Raw genomic sequence first — 21,326 nt, 5'->3', positions numbered from 1 at the left:
GACACTGAAAACAGAGTTTGGTGCTAAAACAGCGACAGCCCATTGCTTCTAATGCTCAGGATGGTTCAACTGTAATATCAATACATTGTGTTGTGAACAATTGAACGTGACGATAAGAACAAGATGTTTTTTTGTCCATAAACCGTCATATATTTTGACTTACACACACACCATCCTGCTGCTACACTGAGAAAAAATATTTTTTGGCCCTGTAATTATTATTTCAATCATCTATATAAATTCTACAAAGAAATATGAATTCAGTGCTTTTATTTTAAAATATCAGTTTTTCATGTCGTGCATTACTGAGTGATTGTTTGTTATTATGGGTCCTCAGTTTTGTATGTAAATTGAATCATTCGTTCCAAGTAATATTCACTAAACCAGTTCATTGGCATAATTAGTTGATATTTCCAAGTAAAATGTAATTGAGGGACATCAGTGAATCTGCAATTTACTTGTGTATTTTCATTAAAAAAATAAGTGGTTCTATTAAATAAATATTACTTAGAAACAGCCTGAGTAAAGATTACAAACACTTTCTGTGTGGAAAAACATGCCTAGCTTTTTTTAAGTAAATGTCACTCCAATTTTTTTCAGTGTGAGAATACTCATTGGAGCACCAAATGTGGATTAATCCGCCACTGAAACTAGTCCCTAACGAATTCACGATTGAACCTCTATATCTGTGAGTTTGAGAGGCTCATTCTGATTTTATGCATGTCTAAAAATGCACTTAGCACTGTGAATTTCATCACCTTCTACAGGAATGTGATGCAACTGGATGACTGGCGCTACAGTTCCCAAACTCAAAATAAATGTAATTCATTTGAAATAAATGGATCAAAGGTAAGATTAAATAACTACGTCTATATTTGTGAGTTTTAAAAGATTATCATCTTCACTATCGGCACGGAGCTGAGAGCCACAGACAGGTAGAAAAATGTTTTTAAAAATTACAAAAAAAAAAAGGAAAAACAAGAATCATCCTTTAACATTTTCAGATTTTATGCATGTCTAAAAATACAAATAGTTTGCAAGTGCACTCAGCAGGAATGTGATGCAGCTGGATGACTGCTGCTACAGTTCCCGAACTCAAAATAAATGCAATTTATTTGCAATAAATGAATCAAAAGGAAAGCTGAAACAATTACATCTATATTTGTGAGATTTAAAAGATTGTCATCTTCACTATAAACCTATAATCAGCTGGCAGCTGAGAGCCACAGACGGGAAGAAAAATGGTAAAAAAATTGCAACAAAAAAAACAACAACTAAAAACAAGACTAATCCTTGAACATTTTCTGATTTTTTTGTAGGTCTAAAAATAATTCAGAAGTGAACTCAATACTGTGAATTGCATCACCTTCTCCAGGAATGTGATGCAACTGGATGACTGCCGCTACAGTTCCTCAACTCAACATAAATGTGATTTATTGCAATAAATGGATCGAAGGTAAGCTGAAACAACTAAATATATATTTATGAGTTTTAAAAGATTATCATCTTCACTATTAACCTATCATTTGGGAGCGGAGAGCCACAGACAGAAAGAAAAAATGTTTTTAAAAAAATAAAAACAAGACTAATACTTGACCATTTTCTGATTTTTTTGTAGGTCTAAAAATAATTCAGAAGTGTACTCAATACTGTGAATTTCATCACCTTCTCCAGGAATGTGATGCAGCTGGATGACTGCCGCTACAGTTCCTCAACTCAAAATAAATGTGATTAATTTTTAATAAATGGATCAAAAATGATGCTGAAATAACTACATTAAGCTGCTGATGTGTAAAAAGTCTGAATTGATGCTTTGTCAGGTCTTTCTGCTAGACGATAAGCAAACAACTTTTAAAATGCTTGTTTTCTGAATGGAGTTCAGGATGATCAGGGCTGCCACTAAATATAGCAGTTTGAACCCAAAATAAACTGAAATTACCATGATTTATTTGCAATAGAGGAATTAAAACTATGCCGAATTATCTACAACTTAATTCCGATGAGAGTTTGGATCGTTCTGGGTTTTGATGAAGTATTTGTGGTGCAGCATTGACTGTGTAATCCTCTGCATGATGACTTAGTTTTGCATCTCTGGAGAAATTAAATTTCCCTCAAATCCTAAATGAGAATGCAGTCGAGTTTTATTCAACTTTATAAAATTAAATTGTCACAAAAACAAGAGATCTGACTCTCCATCCAAAACTTAATCTGATCTGAAGACGGAGGACTTTTAACCTGCCTGCAGAGAAAAGAAAAAGAGAAAAAGAGGAGTGTGTGGCAATAAATCACAATGTTTCCGGATCTTCTCTTAAACCTGCAGTTACCTGCTCGTTATGAAGCGAAGGACGCTGGAATGCAGCCGCGACTACAAGCAATAACGGCTACGGTCAGACGCTAAGCTCCGTTTTTTATTTATTTCTACAACCACCTGCAACTTTCATTCTGCTTCATGATCCTCTGAAGCTGGAAATAAATTCCTCCAGTTTACCGTCAGACGAGGGGCGGATTAGGGAGCAGAGAGCACCGAGACCAGGAGCTGAACTCCACAACTCAGCTGCAGCAGCGGAGAGTTTAAGCCGCTGTCTCGCCACAACAGGACGCCCAGCTGCTCTGCAGGGCGGAGGAAGTATTTAGATGCACAACACTACACTGTAAAATACAGTAAAACAGTAAAAACAGGCCCTGCAGACTGAGACACTACAGCTGGATAGGGTCATTATTTAAACTTAAATGAAATCTCCCCAGTTTGTTATTCACAGTAAGAAAATATTTTTTGCATTACAAGTTTTATGAAATGTTTATGTTTAGTTATGCAAATGAGCCGTGAACTCATTAAACATGCACTAATTTGCATATACCTCCATCACATTAATCTGGAAATTGGATAAAGCAAATTTCATGTCTGTGGCATGTTTGCAGCATGTTTGCAGCATGTCTGTGGCATGTTTGCAGCACGTTTGCAGCATGTTTGCAGCACGTTTGCAGCATGTTTGCAGCACATTTGCAGCACGTTTGCAGCATGTTTGCAGCATGTTTGCAGCACGTTTGCAGCACGTTTGCAGCATGTTTGCAGCACGTTTGCAGCACGTTTGCAGCATGTTTGCAGCACGTTTGCAGCACGTTTGCAGCATGTTTGCAGCACGTTTGCAGCACGTTTGCAGCACGTTTGCAGCATGTTTGCAGCATGTTTGCAGCACGTTTGCAGCACGTTTGCAGCATGTTTGCAGCACGTTTGCGGCATGTCTGTGGGATGTTTGCAGCATGTTGTGGGGGTTTGCACTTCACTGGGTTTTGGATAAACTGAATTGGATTTGAGTCATCTAAATGTAAGCATCTGAATCAAAACCATGCTTGTGGTAACCCAAATAATGGTTTAAACCAGGATGTTGATAGTCTAAGCTGGTTTTGTGAAAGCTTGGACTGGGTTTTGATCATCTAAACTGGGATTTTGATGGTTTCTGATGGAAGAAAAGACACAATAATTGATTATATGAAGAAATACTATAACAAAATTAACAAAAAAAGACAAATAATTGCAATTGTTGTATAATCCTGATTCACAGGGTGGTAACCAGAGGAACAAAGAGTAACTGATTACTTTTGCATTTTGGGTTATGAGTTAATTTAATCATTTTCCTGCTACTTCCTCTGCTCTCATCAGCCAAAATCAGCAGAATCACGCACGCACCCACCAAAACATTGTCACTTTTGTGCAATAACTCGGACAAATTGTCAGAGTTTTATTTACAGTCGGCTCGGCACAAAATCAGAATTACTTTTGCGTCTTTTTTTAGTTTTTGGAGGCAGTGAAACTACTTTTAGTTTGCCTCCATTGTTCAGCTCTGGAGCCTCAGAGGATCTCTTAAAACCTGAACAAATAAAACTGAATTAGAAGTGAGTGAAGTGGTTTGTCATGTAGGTGAACTGGCTCTTTATATCAACACACACAAGAAGAACCTCTTCAGCGCAGAAACAAACACAATGAGGATGCGACGAAGGCGGAAAAAGACAGATTTCACGGTGGTCTGAAGAGAGACAGACGAGCCGAGCTGGAGGTCAGAGATCTGTCAGCCAAAAGCTCTCCTTCCTCTCGGCGCTCACGTGTCTTCTCCTCTCTGAACCCTGACCTTCCTCTGCGTTTATCTCTGTCGGAGCGTCGTCTTTGAACAGATAAACACGGAGATGCTGACACACGGAGCCGATATGAAATCTGCACTTTCTGCTTTTCAACAAAACCAAACCGCTGAGGCTTTAATCTGATCATCTGAGAGATAAAAAAGAAAACTTAAAATCGATATAAATGGTGGATTCATGTGCTAAAGTCCACCTGTAAGTATGTTTGTGTCTTGTCAGCAGTTTCATCACACATCAGACACATTTTCAACTAAGTTTTTATTGTTTTTTGGCACTTTTTTTTAGGTTCAGCTCACTATCAGCCTGCTGCTTCACTCTGCTCACATCTGCAATAAAAGCTTCAGTTTTAAAGGAAAGGTCTGTCCTGAAACAACAGTTTTGTGCACATATGTACATGAAAAAAAGGTTTTGCATTTTGTAACCATTCCTCTTGTTAAAAGTGATGGGGGGTCAGAATCAACAGTCCTGCTGATGATTTGAGCACATGAAGTCCATTCTCATCCTCAAAAGTTGTTTTGGGGTTGATACCATTTGTTATACAGATTTGTTGCCAAAGTTTGTGAGTTTTTTTACTTGAGAATTGATAAAAAATGGTCAAAATTTTCCCCCAAATATCACATTAAGTCACCAAGACCTCAAGGAACACAGCAGAAAAACCCATGCTGTGATTTGGTTTCAAACACTTTTGACATTTTGGAGATTTCTGGAGAGTTAATGACAAGCACAAACCCCCTTATTGTCAGTATCTAGGTTTCTAGTTTGTGGTTGTAAAGTGTCATGAGGCTGTGATTATCCTAGAGGTCACAGCAGCTCATTTTATACACTGAGCTCAAGTTTCACTCACTAACATCATCACACATGAAGAAAACTGGACTCATTGAATCCACAAGAGTCTCAGCTTTCCAGTCAGACCTGATTCATGCAGCTCACAGACTGTTTAGGGACCCAGGATGCAGATATATTCATCTACAATAGGCCAAAAAGATGCATTTTAATGCATGAGATAAGCTGCATGGTTTTTGCACCAAACTGCATGAGATTAGCATAAAGTGGGCATGTCTGTGAAGAGGATACTCTTCTTTTGTAGCTTTAAACTAGTATTGAGGCTTGAGTGGTGAGAAATGGTTAAATCAAGTCAATATCTATCCAAAGTTTATCTTTTTAGTGCCAAATATCATTTACAGCAAACAAAATCTGCTTAAATGTCTGCAAACTTGAACAGTTGGTGTGTTAATATCTGGTTTAGGAAACTTTTTATAAGCAAAACTAAAAAAAATGCATTTCCTGCAAAAGAAAAGAAGTGCATTGCACTTTAAAAACTGTAAAAGTTATAAGAAAGTCCTGGAAGCTGTTTGGCGTTTAAATGAAGTCTAAAGATAGTATTCGGACGGAGTTTTCTCCCTTTCAGTTTGTTGCAAAAAGCTGTTTGAAAAATGCAAAATACTTGTTAGGAGTCACTGAGAGTGTGAAACTGTGAGTCTGTGGTCGGCTTTTTGAAACCAGATCAGGAGAACTGGGTCTGTGGTTGTTTGCTGCCTGTTGTTAAAGTGCGTCAGACGGAGAAACAAAGCTGTGATGTGTCGATACCTCAGACTGAAACACACGTAGAGTCTGACTGGAAACACAAAAAGGAAGTCTTTGTGGTCATAAAACCTGAACGCAGCAGGTTGACAGATTAACATCTTCTCCTTTTTCTACAGAGTTTTAATGATCAAACTGGCTTTATAAGGGTCTATAATGGGGTTTTTGTTGCTTAAATTGGTTTTTGGATCATCTAAATTTGGTCTTATTTGTCTAAACTAGGTGTGTGAACCTAACCATTGGTCTAAATCAGGTTATTATTAAATCTAATTAATCTATATTAATATCTATCAGGATATTAATAGTCCAACCTGGGTTTGTGAAAGCCTGAACTGGATTGTTATTGTCTAAACTTGGTTTCTTACGTTTTAAATTGGATTCATAAAGGTCTCAAGTGGTTTTCTGGTCATTTGCATGAATTTGTAAGACTCTAAAATGGGTTTTTGTTGCTTTAATTGGTTTTTGGATTACCTAAATTTGGTTTAATTCGTATAAACTAGGTGTGTGAACCAAAATGGTGTTCGTGTTCACCCAAATGAAGGATTAAACCAGGTTATTAATAGTCTAACCTGGTTCTGAGAAGGCCTGAACTTGCTTATGATTGTTTAAACTTGGTTTCTGATGGATTAAACAGGATCTGTGGGTCCAAGTTGGTTTTCTCTTGTTAACTGGATTTGTAAGACTCTTGATTGGGTTTTTGTAGCTAAATTTGTTTTTTGGATCATTTTAGTTTAGACTAAACCCAAACATTGGTTTCAACTAGGTTATTAACAGCCAAACCAGGTTTTCTGGAAGCCTGAACTGGGTTTTTATCATCTAAACTGGGTCTTTAATGGAATAAACTTCTGCTGGATTAAACTGGAATTGTAAGGATCTGAACTTGTTTTTGTGGTCTTAAGTGGGTCTTTTTTTGCACTTGAACTGGGTTTTGGATAATCTGAATTGAGTTTTATTCCTCTAAACTTCAGTCTCTGAATCAAAATTGAGCTTGTGATGACACTAGTGACGGAGTTAAACTTGGTTTCTGATGGAAGAAAATACTCTATAACTGATTAAATAAAAATACTAAAACAAATATCTGTTATATAACTGCATTACAATGACAATGCTGTTCAGTTTTGTGCAAAATCACTGATAAGAGATCGTGCAAGTTCACCAAAATAGTAATTTAATCTCAAAAAGTCTCCTGTGGAGGTAAAACTATCACATATTTCACAGTAGAAGCAAAGCCCCTGATTCACAGGGAGGTCACCACAGAAATAAAGAGTAACTGAGTACTTTTGCATTTTGGGATTTTGAGTTAATTGAAGCAAGTTTCCTGCAACATTCTCTGCTCCTATCAGCCAAAATCTGCAGAATCAGACATGAAACATGAAGCAGTCTGCAGCAGAGTCACACAGAGATCCAATCAGCTGATCCTCTGCACACACACACACACACAAACACACACAATCATCATCATCATCAGTAGCTGTACCAGCACGGCACAAACACAACTTCAGCTCACCTCGCTGGGTTCATCTACATTGTTGGAGGAGCAGGCGACGGTGATGACGGGGTAAACGTCCGACCAGCCGCTCTCCGTACAGTTCCTGCTCAGGATACCTGAAACACACACACACATTTTAATTTTTAGATATATATTCTCTTTTAAACTTTCTTTTTATTGAACATTTTAACAAACATTTTGCATACATCTGGTATACATAAAGAATGCATCTTCAGATTACACTTGACATCTTTCCTCAATCTTTCATCTTGGATCAGATATAAAATAACTTTTCCTTTTTATTTACTCCAATAAAATTGTGCAACTGAAATAGTAGTCATCCACTGTCATCCAAAGATTATGACCAATTAAACAGCAATTTGTTCCAGCGTAGCAAAAATAGAGAAATAATACATAATAAATAAAAAAAAGAAAAATAATAACCAAAAACAATATATCAAATTAGAAATAATTAAAAAAAACAGAACTTTTCAACTTCTGTAGCTATGAACCAGGTACTTTTCCTTCTAATGATGAACATCTCAGATAAAGTCAGACCTAATTGGTTTTATGTACTCTACACGATTTTTCCATATTCTTTTAAATCTGTCCTCCTCCAGTTAATTTATATATTTATATAGTAATCATCTGTCTGAAGTGTCTCTGTGTCCTCCTGCACGTCTGAAGGGTTTAATAAAGTAATAAACATATTAAATCTTTGTGTAAATAAAGGTGCAGCAGCGTTCTGGAGGTCCTGCAGCAGATTGTGTTTCTAAATGTCTCGTGTGATGATTTGTTCTCTGCAGCAGCGTGTTTGACGCCTTCACTGAGCTCAGCTGGAGGACGGTGGCCAGGAGGCCCAACACACATACACACAAGTAGTATTTATTAGTGAGTATTATTGAGGGCACTGCTCAGTACACGGCACATACAGACATGGAAAAAATGATTAGACCACTTTGTTTTCTTCAATATCTTCTTAATCTTAATGCCTGGTGCAACTAAAGGTTCATTTGTTTGGACAAATATAATAATAACAACAAAAATAGCTGATAAGAGTTTAATTTAAGAGCTGATGGTTTTCTTGATAATGATTTTGGTTATTAGCAGGGAGGTGCAGGGAGGAGGAGGTGCAGGAGGAGCAGGAGGAGCAGGGAGGTGCAGGGAGGAGGAGGAACAGTGAGGAACAGGGGGAGCAAAAGGAGCAGGAGGAGCAGAAGGATGAGGAGGAGCAGAAAGGACAGGAGAAGGAGCAGAGAGCAGGAGGAGCAGGGAGGAGCAGGAAGAACAGGAGAAGGAGCAGAGAGCAGGAGGAGCAGGGAGGAGCAGGGAAGAACAGGAGGAGCAGGGAGGTGCAGGGAGGAGGAGGAGGGGCGGGAGGTACAGGGAGAAGGAGAAGCAGTGAGGAGCAGGGGGAGCAAGAGGAGCAGGAGAAGCAGGGAGGAGCAGGAGGAGCAGGAGGAACAGAAGGACGAGGAGGAGCAGGAAGAACAGGAGAAGCAGGAGGAACAGGGAGCAGGAGGAGCAGGAGGAACAGGGAGGAGGAGGTGCAGGAGGAGCAGGAGAAGCAGGGAGGTGCAGGGAGGAGGAGAAACAGTGAGGAGCAGGGGGAGCAAGAGGAGCAGGAGAAGCAGGGAGGAGGAGGAGGAGGAGGTGCAGGAGGAGCAGTGAGCAACAGGAGGAGCACACGTTATTATAAACATCCACATGATGAAAACTGAATATAAATATTTCAACTCCAGGAACAAAATGAACATTCAGAGTGTAAAACTAAGAAGTTAATGAAATGCAGTTTTTGTTATCAAACAGCTTTAAAACGTCCAAACTCAGATATTATTTCACTGACACATTGTTACTATGAGCGGTGAGTCTGGGGGCTTTTTAGTTTTGCACAATGAATGAAATTCTGCACATTTAATCTGCGACCAAAATAAAATCTCCTCCAACCGTCACTGCTCCGTTACTGTCTGTCACCTCCTGCACCATTCCTGATCCAGGTTTCTGCAAATCGTTCACAAAACTGCACAGCATTTCACTTCATTCTGTATTTTTACAGCATCGCACAGTATATATGTATCTTGTTGACTGTTGCAGTATTTTGCCTTTATTTTTTTTATTTTTTTTACTCTTATTATGTTTGTCACTGAGACAAATTCCTTGTCAGTAAAAAACCTAATTTACAAGAAAAAAAGTTTAAATAAAGTTTGTCTATTGGTAAAAAAAATAACCAGCTGTTTGTCTCATTAATGCTGCAAAATAATCACTGAAGTTTATGGATTCAAGTTCATCATAACAGTTCAAATTTATCTAAAATAATAACATTAATATCCTGTTGATAAAACTCTAAATAAACAAGTGTAAACACATTTTACAATCTCTTAATTAACGTCTCAATTTGCATTCAAGTTCACTTAAGAAGCTTAAAAAGTTTTTGAGAACTTATCTAGAACCGGTTTCTGTGATTCTTCAGTGTCAACACAAACTATTTTTTATTGGTAAAAACTGACAGTTGTTTGTTCACAAAGCCACAAATTCACAAAGGAAAATAAACTGACCTTTATAAAGTTCAACTAAAGAGTTCAACCTTATCTGAGATAAAACGATTAATTAGAGTCTCATTTGCTTTTTGTCTTCCTGAAAGCAGCGTTTGAAGTCTGAATCTGCACATTTCCTGTTGATAAAACTCTGCATATCAACTCCAAATAAACACAGAGATTGAAAAAGTGTTTATTTTTCTTATGAGAAAACGATTCGCAGCTCAGGGAAACTTTTCTTGGTTTCCTGCAGAACGAATAAAAGATTTAACAGATAATAAAACACGTTCAATCGGCATTTTCACTTTTTATCTGGATTCAACAAAGGAGATAAAACATGAGTTCAAAGTTACACGACTCCTCCTTTAACAGGACGAGGAGGAGGAGCAGGAGCAGGAGCAGCAGGAGGAGCAGGGGGAACAGGAGGAGCAGATGGTGCAGGGGAACAGAAGGAGCAGGAGGAGCAGGGAGCAGGAGGAGCAGAGGAAGCAGGAGGAGCAGGGAGGAGGAGAGAGCAGGAGGAGCAGAGAGCAGGAGGAGCAGGGAGGAGGAGAGAGCAGGAGGAGCAGAAGGAATAGGAAGGAGCAGGGAGGAGGAGGGAGCAGGAGGAGCAGGGGGAGCAGGAGGAACAGGAAGGAGCAGGGAGGAGGAGGGAGCACGAGGAGCAGGGAGGGAGAGGGAACAGGAGGAGCAGGAGGAGAAAGGGATGAGCAGGAGGAGCAGGAGGGAGCAGGAGGAGCAGGGGGAGCAGGAGGAGCAGGAGGAGCAGGAGGAGGATGCCAGAAGCTGCTGAGAGTCACAGATGGAGGAGTCTGTCAGATGTTTCCAGCTGCTCCACCAGTAACTAGACTCATTAAGTTTTATGGAAAGTGTCCATCAAAACTGAGTCAGGCTGCAGGAGGAGAGGAGGTGCTGCAGGAGGAGAGGAGGGTTCAGGCTGCAGGAGGAGAGGAGGTGCTGCAGGAGGAGAGGAGTTGGAGGAGGAGGAGGAGGAGGTGGAGGGGTGAGAGCAGAGGAAGAGGATCAAAGGGAGGTGATGATGGAGCAGAAAGAGTCGACTGAAAGAGGAGAAAGTGTGAAATTAGCTGTGAAAGAAACAGCTGCAGGAGGTCACGACAGCTGGAGGAGAGACGAGCTGCAGAGACTTCTCCTTTTATTATCATTATTATTATTATTATTATTATTATTATTATTATTATTATTATTGACCACTTGAACCTGGAACCTTAAAAAAAAAAAAAAAAAACGGTAAAAAGAAATCTGTCAGCAAAAGTTGCCAAACATTTACTGTCATATTAAAAGTATCAAAACAACAACAAAACACAAAATTATTCTACAGATATATACATTAAAAAGTACAGATGTACTGTTTATTATCTTTTTTTTAAAATAAATTATTTGTAAATAACTAAATGATTAATCTCGGGCTCACCATGTTTTCCAAACAGGCGCAGCAGCGGGGCGGGGCAGGACAGGGTCATCACCTCGCCGACCGCCGCGCCCTGCCAACACGAGAAGTTGTCCCACTCGCCGTGACATCCTGCACACACACACACACACACACACACACACACACACACACTAGAGGTATAAATGAGCCCTCCTTCCTGCTCAGCTGGTTTCAGACTCACTGATCTTCCGTCAGGAAACATGAATCAACATGAAAGAAACTCTGAAGTTCAGACGTTTGGCTCTGATGTGAAATCACAAATCCTTCATTTATCATTTTAATTACTCGCTTTTGTCGTATAAATGAAGTAAGATTATTTTAAGAAGGTAAAACTACTAAATTTAACTCTTAAAATGTATTGTTTATGTTACACCCATAGTTCTAGTCTATATTAACTAAATTTAAGACGTATTTAAGCACAAATTAAGGAAAATACATTGTAGGATTTTCAGTCTGTGAGCTGCATAAATCAGGTCTGACTGGAAAGCTGAGACTCTTGTGATTTCAAAGTGTTTTTAAAGTTTTTAAATTGCAATGCAATAGATTATTCTGTGTTTTAGTTGCCAGTTATCACACTGCACTTCTTTTCTTTTGCAGGAAATGCATTTTTTAATATAGTTTTGCTCATATAAAATTTCCTAAAGCAGATATTACACATCAACAGGTTTTGTTTGCCGTAAATGATATTTGGCACTAAAAAGATCAACTTTGGATAGATATTGACTTGATTTGACCTTTTCTGACCACTCACGCCTCAATACTAGTTTTAAAGCTACAAAAACAAGAGTATCCTCTTCACAGACATGCCCACTTTATGCTAATCTCATGCAGTTTGGTGCGAAAACCATGCAGTATTTCTCATGGATTAAAATGCATCTTTTTGGCCTATTGTAGATGAATATATCTGCATCCTGGGGTCCCTAAACAGTCTGTGAGCTGCATGAATCAGGTCTGACTGAAAGCTGAGACTCTTGTGGATTCAATGAGTCCAGTTTTCTTCATGTGTGATGATGTTAGTGAGTGAAACTAGAGCTCAGTGTATAAAATGAGCTGCTGTGACCTCTAGGATAATCACAGCCTCATGACACTTTACAACCACAAACTAGAGACCTAGATACTGACATTTTTTAAAACCTTTTTATTAACATTGTTATATTTATTTTATTACTTCTGCACAAGTTTGTCTTTGTCTTTTCAGCTTTGCACTTTTAAAAAGAGAGAAAACTCCCACACGCTGTCAGTTACTTGCAATAGATTTTATTGTTTATGACGTTTTGCTCAGCTCACACTGGGAAACATAATCAGTCACCATAATGTCAAATATCAACTATAAATCTCAATTTTTTTAACATGTAATTATTATTTCTTATTCTCTTATTATTTTTAAACTATTATTTTAAAAAGTCTAAAGATAAATTAATTAAATTAAATTAATGTTTTAATTTTATTTATCTGTAATTATTTCTATTATTATTATCATTATTATTATTATTATTATATTAATATAATAATATTAGCTATAATAAGAATTATATTAATAATAATAAAATATTTTAAAAAAGAAAAAATAATTAATTTAATTGATTTTTTAAATAATATTTTTTTTAAAATAATCTGTAAAGTAACCAAAGTTATCTAACAAATGTAGTGGATACTTCCCTCTGAGACGTAGTGGAGTAAATGTACTTAGTTACTTTCCATCACTGATGATAATAATCTGCTGAAAGCTGCTGAAATGTTTGACGTCTAACAGGAAATCAACAAAAAAATGAAAAAGATGAAATCACATATTTGACCTGATAGAAGTATCAGATAGTGGTGTGTCCTCTAAGATACAATTTATCTGAGTTACACACACACACACACACACACACACACACACATATACACACACATACACACACACACACGATGCATATAGGTGTGGGAAAAAGAACCCATAGTCACAGGCTGCAAACCACACAGATAAAAATCACACTTTTATTATCACTGCGGGGAAACATTCAAACACACATGACCTTTCAGAAAGAAAGCATTGTGTGTGTGTGTGTGTGTGTGTGTGTGTGTGTGTGTGTGTGTGTGTGTGTGTGTTTCCTCGTGACTCTGGAGTATTTGGCCCAAGAGGTAAATAAATGATTGATAGCGAGTGTTGCAACCAGGCTGAAACTGCGTCCAGACACACCCTCCTTTTCACAGAACTGACCTCACACACACACACACACACACACATGCACTATGCACACACACGTACACAAAGACATTCATATGGGTGTGTTTTTTTTAGGAATTTTCTTGAGTTTTTGTTTCTAAAGTTGCAAAACCTGTTCGTAAAGCTCTCCATCCTGAGTTTATATCACTTTGCTGATGGGGGTTTCCAAACAGTACACTTTGGGTGTGTGTGTGTGTGTGTGTGTGTGTGTGTGTGTGTGTGTGTGTGTGTGTGTGTGTGTGTGTGTACCTGTGCTGGGGGTTGTGTGTTGCTGCAGCTGTGTTTTACACTCTCTCCTGGCTCTCTGCATCTCCCAGTGGAACTGGCAGAGAGGAAACTTTCCATTAACCTGTCGGGACGAGAGGAAATAAATATTATGAATATTATCTCCAACGTGAACAAAAACCTCCTGCGTCAGTCAAAAGTTCAGGCTGCGGCGCTGCGTGCCTCGCAGCTCCACCACGCTGTTTGATGAACGTGCTTTTGGTTTTCTGGAAGTTTCTGTAATCTGAAACTTTTTTCCCCAGAAGGTTTAAAGATAAAACTGTTGCCTCAAATTAGACAGAATGTTTCTCATTCTTATTGCATAACTGTAATGTATAATGTGTCATTTTTTGCAAATATGTAGCATTAAAATAATGCAGAATTATCTATTAACAGTTCCTGTTTTAAGTTAAACCATTCTTCGAACTTTAAAAAAATGCAAAACTATCACAAAAAGATGCAAAATTACAAAAAATAGCAGAAAACCACAATAAGATGCAAAACAACAAGGACAGATGCAAAACAATCACATGGACATGCAAAACTAATAAAAGTAGCAGAAAAAACGCCATAAAAAGATGCAAAACTACAAAAAAAATAACAGAAAAACACTACAATAAGATGCAAAACAACAATGACAGATGCAAAACAATCACATGGACATGCAAAACAAGTGGAAATTGGGGGCAAACCCACCAAAAAAAGATACAAAATGATGGATGCAAAACCACCATAAATATATGCAAAACAACTTTTAAAAAATGCAAAACTATCATAAAAAGATGCAAAATTACTAAATAATAGCTGAAAAACGACACAAAAAGATACAAAATTACAAAGTATAGCAGAAAAAATGACATGAAATGATGCAAAATTACCAAAAATAGCAGAAATACGCCATAAAAAGATACTAAATTTAAAAAATAGCTGACAAATGACACAAAAATATGTAAAATTACAAAGTATAGCAGAAAAAACAACAAAAATGTATGCAAAATTACAAAAAATAGAAATACGCCATAAAAAGATGCAAAATTACAAAAAAATGCAGAAAAAAAAGCCATAAAAAGATGCAAAATTACAAAAAAAGCTGAAAAACCACCACAATAAGATGCAAAACAACTAGGACAGACAGAAAACAATCACATGTAATCTGTAAATTTTTCCAGGAGGTTTAAAGATAAAACTGTTGCCTCAAATTAGACAGAATGATCATTTAATTCTGTCATTGTATAACTGTTTCATTAAACTTTATCCCAAAAATGTAATGTATAATGTATCATTTCTTTGCCAATATGTTGTATTAAGAGTATTCAGAATTATCTATTAACAGCTCCTGTTTTCAGTTAACCCTTTCATTTACAGACAGATACCACTGGATCACTTTGATACTGAAGAAAACTTAAAAACATTATATTGCTCAATTTAAAGCTACAGAGATCTGTTTTTATATTTACTTTCCTCTATGAATAATTTAATCCTGATGTTAGTAAAAAGAAATCTCTGATATGTGTTCATGTCTTTCCTGTTTCTATTTTTCTGAGCTTCTCAAAACACAAACTATAAATAGGAAGCAGAGAAGAGCCGAAGATCAGCCGCGATGTGACCTTTATTTAATCCCACAAACTAAATAATCTAATGAGCTCCAACACACACACAAACACACAAACAAACACACAAACAAAACACAGAAAACCAAGTGAACAAGAAAAGTAATCCAGACACAGTCACAGAAACACACACACACACACACACACAGACACAGACACAGACACAGACACAGACACACACACACACAGAAACACAGAGACCGACACAGACACAGACACACGCACACACACACACACACACACACACACACAGATAACAGATACGTTACAGATTAAATGTTCCAGATTAAGTCAAACAAAATAATATTTGTAATCTGAATTTGGTCCGACCTCGACTCTGTCCAAAAGATTTTTTTATTTTTTTATTTGTGATGGATATCTCAGAGATTATGATATTCTCTGGACGTATAGGACACATTGAGTCTATTAATATGTTTTTCATGTCTGAGAGTTTAAATATGACTCCGAGCGCAATTTGGTGACACTAACATTTCAATACCAGCATCAATATCAATATCAGAGCCCTGAACTGCAGTCTCCATCGTTTATGGCTCCTTGTAGACATTCTGCATGTCTGTGTGATTGTTTTCCCTCTATTTTAGTCATTATGCATCATTTTGTGGTGATGTTGCAACTAATTTTAGTCACTCTGAGTGTCTCTGTGATTATTTTGCGTTTATTTTTAGTCGTTTTGCATCTATTGTTGTAGTTGTGCATCCTTTTGTGGTGATTTTGCATTTATTTTACATTGTTTCCCTTCTTTTTGTGGTGGTTTTGAACCTCTTAATTGTAGTTTTGCAGCTCTTCATGGTTGTTTGCTGTTTTGCATCTCCTTGTGGTGGTTTTGCAACAATTTTAGGCATCATGCATGCTTTTTTGCTGGTTTTGCACCTGTTCTAGTAATTTTGCATCTTTTTGTTGTGATTTTGCCCCTATTGTAAGTCGTTTTGCATCTATTCCTTTTCTCAAAATGATAAAAATACTAAACAAAATTACTTAAAATAGATGCAAAACAACTTTAAAAAAATGCAAAACTATCACAAAAAGATGCAAAATTACAAGAAATAGCAGAGAAACCACAATAAGCTGCAAAACAACTAGTACAGATGCAAAACAGTCACATGGATGTGAAAACTAATAAAAGTAGCAGAAAAACGCCATAAAAAGATGCAAAATTGCAGAAAAACGCCACAATAAGATGCAAAACAATCACATAGAAGTGCAAAACTAAAAAAATAGCAGAAAAAAACACAATAAAAGGATGCAAAATCACTAAAGATAGAAGAAAAACCACCACAATAAGATGCAAGACACCTGGGACAGATGCAAAACAATAACATGGACATGCAAAACTAATAAAAGTAGCAGAAAAACGCCATAAAAAGATGCAAAATTACTAAAAAATAGCAGATAAAAGCCACAATAAGATGCAAAACAACAAGGACAGACACAAAACAATCACATGGATGTGAAAAAACTAACGAAAATAGGAGGAAAAAACGCCATAAAAATATGCAAATCAACTGGAACAGAAGTTGAGGCTTTACTAAACAAACAAGACGGAGAAATACAACGTGATATTGACTAATCAATCTTTCCCTCTCCTCTTTAAATGTCTTTCTGCTCAATATGAAAGCAGTTTTCGAGCGTCACTCTGCAGGATTTTAATTCTAAAGTTCAATTGTTGCAACAAATCATCGAGTCATTTGTTGCGTTCTTGTCAAACATCAGTGTGAACAGAACGTCAGACTGTAGTTCCTGCTGATAGCTGGAGCTCTCAGGCAGCAGGACTCTGCTCTGGTCGATAAAGGAAGCAGAAGTTGTTCACCTTTATCAGAAGACAAACACTTCTACTGTAACACACAAACACAGCTGACACGTTTCTGCAGCGATTGCAAAACTCTGACGTTGTGAAATTTCGTCTCTGTCAGACGGGAAGTCACAAAGGTATTCACGAAGGAGAAAATGCATTAAACTTTGATTCTGTAAAAGCTTTTTGATGTTTTTTTGTTAATATTCAGCTGCAGAAACCACAAAACAGTAACACAGTCTGAATCCTCTTTTCCCGCTGGAAAATGTTCCCTGAATGCAACATTATAAAAGCAGATTTTGTTCAAATTTGTACTTCTAATGGAGGTACCCAAAGTTATCAATTCCTAAACACGCCAAGATTGAAGTTTGGAGGAAAATGTGCACAAATATAATGCAATGAAATACTTTTTCTGACTTTAAAGCTTCTTAACAGGAAACAAAAATGGGGAAATATGTCAAGGAGAAAGCAAAAGGGGTCACCTTAACTCAAAACACAAGACTGGAAGATGCAAATCATTAACTTTAAACGCCCATTTACATCCAAAATGTAGTTCAAATGCAGATTTTCTAACTCAAACTGAAGCTTTTCTGTTATATTTGTGAATAAACATCAAAATTTGCGGTCAAAAGATGCAGAAAATATCAGATTTTACTTGTTGTTAGGCTCGTTTGCTGCAGTAAAAAGTCTGTTTTCTCCTGTAACGTCTTAAATGAGTCACTTTTCTTTGACTCTGGGGAATTTTTGCACCGCTGACGTCACCACTGCAACATCTACAGAAGTCAGATTTGAGTTAATCATCCACTTGAGGCGTCTGCTGCTGCAGCCAAACACTCTGAAGTTACAGTCCTGGATCCTGGAAGTCTCCAAGAGCTGAAAACTCGTATTATAAACCAAGTGAAGGTCCAGGCGAGGAGAAACACAGAGCTGAGCCCGCTGCGTGTGAATCAGACCTGGATATTAAAAATTAACCGGCAGCAGCAGCAGAGAGTGAATCTATAATGAATGTTTTTATACGATGGAAGAATAAAGACGAGTCGGCTGCAGCTGCAGACTGTAAACTTTATCTCTGGTGTTTATAACTGAGAGGCTGCTGCGGGTTGAGCAGATTTACAGTCTAATCACCGTTTAATTAATGACACTGAACGCAGCACAGAGGAAGAGGAGAAAACAGGGTTATCAGACGATTCCCTGCAGGGCACAGAGCCAGAGGCCAAAAAAAATGAGCACGAAATGACGCAAAACGAACACAAAGAGACACGAAGTGATGACAAGATTCAAAACATCACAAAGCAACACAAAATGACCAAAAACAGACATAAACCAACTACAAATAATGCCAAATAACTACAAATAAACATAAAACAACTAAATATGGATGCAAAACCCACAAGGAGAAGCAAAACAGCTCAAAACAATCAGAGAGACACACAGAGTGACAAGAATAGATGCAAAACGACTTAAGATAGGTGCAAAACCACCACAAAAAGGTGCAAAATGACTAGAACGTGTGTGAAACCAGCAAAAAAGCATGCATGATGCCTGAAATGGTTGCAAAACTACCACAAAAAGATGCAAAACGACTAAAAAATAGATGCAAATAATCACAGACATGCAGAGTGACAAGAATAGATACAAAACGACTTAAAATAGGTACAAAACAACCACAAAAAGATGACTAGAATAGATGCAAAACCAGCAGAGAAACATGCATGATGCCTAAAAATGTTGCAAAACTATTACAAAGAGATGCAAAACAGTCAACAATCATAAAGAGCTGCAAAACTACAACTAAGCGGTTCAAAACCACCACAAAAAGAAGCAAAAAACGACATAAAATTCATGCAAAATCACCACAAAAGGATGCACAAATACTATAATCAATGCAAAACGATCACAGAGACCACAGAAAGAAGCAAAACATCTCGAACAGATCAATGAGTGAAAAAATGGGGCAAACACACCAAAAATAGATGCAAAACTAATAAAAATAGATGCAAAATAATCACTGACACGTGAAATGACAAGAGTAGATGCAAAACAACTTAAAATAGATATAAAAACATCACAAAAATAAGCAAAACTAAGTGAAATAAATGCAAAATCACCACAAAAGGATGCACAGCGACGACAATAGATGCAAAACAATCACAGGGACTCGAGAAATAACAAGAGAGGATGCAAAAGGACTTAAAATATGTTCAAAATCACCACAAAAAGAAGCAAAATGATGCAAAACATCTAGAATAGATGTAAAAAAAATCACAGAGAAATGCAAAACGAGTGGAAAAGGGGACAACCCCACCAAAAAAAGATGCAAAACTATTACAATAGATGAAAAACAACTAAAAATAGACACAAAATAATCACAGAGACACGAAGAGAGACTAAAAATAGTTGCAACATCACCACAAAATGATGCAAAATGACTAAAATAGATGCAAAATGACCAAGAACAGACGTAAAGCTACTTGAATTAGATGCAAAAAGGCTATAAAGTGATGCAAAACGACTAAAAGTAGACATTCTTCCTTGTTCCCTGTAGACTCTGACTAGATAATCTGTCTGTGGGGACTGAAACTGTAGGAATCCTGAAGAAATAAATCTTAAAAAGGTTCAAATATAAAAGTCTCAGCAGGATTATTAGAGGAAATAGTGATAAATCAAGCAGGATGAACTCACAGTGGGACTTAATTAGGAATATTTCGCCCTAGTTATGCTGTTAATAAATTAAAAACTAAATATCATATCGACACAGCAGATTAACAGGATCAGTAATATGACAGAAATAATTCAAAATGCTGTAAACTCACTATGAACTCCTTCTTAAAAGACATTAAATGGAGTTTTACTCCAGATTGAAGAGAATAAATGAAGTCTGACCGTGTGGATGAAGCCGAGCAGCAGCAGCAGCAGCAGCGGGAGCTGGTGCAGGTCAGCCATGGTCACATCTCCTCCACCTGGACAGCAGCTCACCTGCCCCGCATCCTCCGCAGGAAGCCCCAAACTAAAGTCTGGGGACTTTTTAAGGTCGACTTAAATCAGGTTTTGTGTCCGTCTGGACTCGTTGCAGCTTTACGCACGAAAAAAGTTAAATCTTTGTCTCCAAAATACGCACAAACATCCAAAAAAAACAGTTTAAAAACACCTGAGGAGCTCCAAAGTGACAGAGACAGCTGCTAGTCCGGGTCAGTCCGGTATCTGGTGCTGGTCCGGGCTGTGGAGGTCCAGTGACGCGGCGGTCCGGTTCCCTCCCTGCTTACTCACACACCAGTGCACGCCCCCGCCACACGCTGCCCCTCAGGATACCTCTGACTGATGCGCGCTCCCGCCGACCTGAAGCAGCTTCCTGAGTGTTTGTTTATAATGTGAAATAACAGCAGCGACACCATGTGGCTGAAAACAAAACTGCAGCTACACAAACCATCAGAGGGCCTCTTTATTTTATTTTATTTACACAAATATATGTAGAACAAGTGAAAAAAAGAAGGCAATCCCACCAAAAAAAGACACATTAATGGAATAAAACACCTTTACCAACTTTAAATCCTCTTAACAGGAAAGAAAAATGGGAATATTAATGTTTTATTATTTATGTATTTTTCTTCTTTTAGGCAGCTGTTAAAATCTGTCAATGTCAGGAGTAAAATCTTAAATAAGTCTCTCGATCTGCAAAAATTAGATTTTATATAATAATAATTGTTATTATTATTCTTATTATTATTATTAATCAGTGTTTGCACCACATTTTTAGTGTGGAGAAAAACTTAAAAGTTGTTTCTGATCCCTACAATTCAAAATATCAGTGAAAGAAAAATCATTTTTCTGTTGTTTATTTAAAAAAAACACATCCAGTTTTAGATTTAAAATATGCAGATTACATTTTAAGACATTTTTTTAATTATTAATTATTTTTTTAAATTTTAATTATTATTTGATTAATGTTTTATTATGTATGTATTCTTTTTCTTCTTTTAGACAGCTGTTAAAATCTCTTAATGTCAGAATTAAAATCTTAGATAAGTTTCTTCTTTTACTGAAAATATTACAAAAATATCTGCAAAAACATTAAACTTTATATAATAATAATAATAATAATAATAATTAAATGTTTGCAACATTTTCAGTTTGGAGAAAAACTTTAAAGTTGTTGAAATGAGTTGTTTTGTTTCCAACTTCTACCTTAAAAAGAATAAAAGTCTTAAATAAACCCTGAGCTTGTTGTACAGTAAGTTTTAATGAAGA

The 21,326-nt window shown here is 37.1% G+C and overlaps 1 protein-coding gene across 1 annotated transcript in view; it reads right to left on the bottom strand.

Annotated features, from left to right (window-relative positions):
• LOC131962375 (vasoactive intestinal polypeptide receptor 2-like) overlaps positions 1–20,341 on the bottom strand; it is a 34,843-nt gene extending 14,502 nt beyond the window's left edge. The window contains exons 1-4 of the mRNA XM_059327373.1: positions 19,965–20,341; positions 13,647–13,746; positions 11,171–11,278; positions 7,223–7,320 (exon numbers count right to left, since the gene is read on the bottom strand). Coding sequence (XP_059183356.1) covers positions 7,223–7,320; positions 11,171–11,278; positions 13,647–13,746; positions 19,965–20,024 — 366 coding nt within the window. The 5' untranslated portion in view covers positions 20,025–20,341. The remainder of the gene's footprint in view (positions 1–7,222; positions 7,321–11,170; positions 11,279–13,646; positions 13,747–19,964) is intronic.
• Between the last annotated feature and the right edge of the window lie 985 nt (positions 20,342–21,326).

This window comes from Centropristis striata, chromosome 23 (genome assembly GCF_030273125.1).
Source record: "Centropristis striata isolate RG_2023a ecotype Rhode Island chromosome 23, C.striata_1.0, whole genome shotgun sequence".
Lineage (NCBI taxonomy): Eukaryota > Metazoa > Chordata > Actinopteri > Perciformes > Serranidae > Centropristis > Centropristis striata.
Note: the sequence above shows the minus strand (reverse complement) of the source record. Positions and strands in the feature narration are given on the sequence as shown.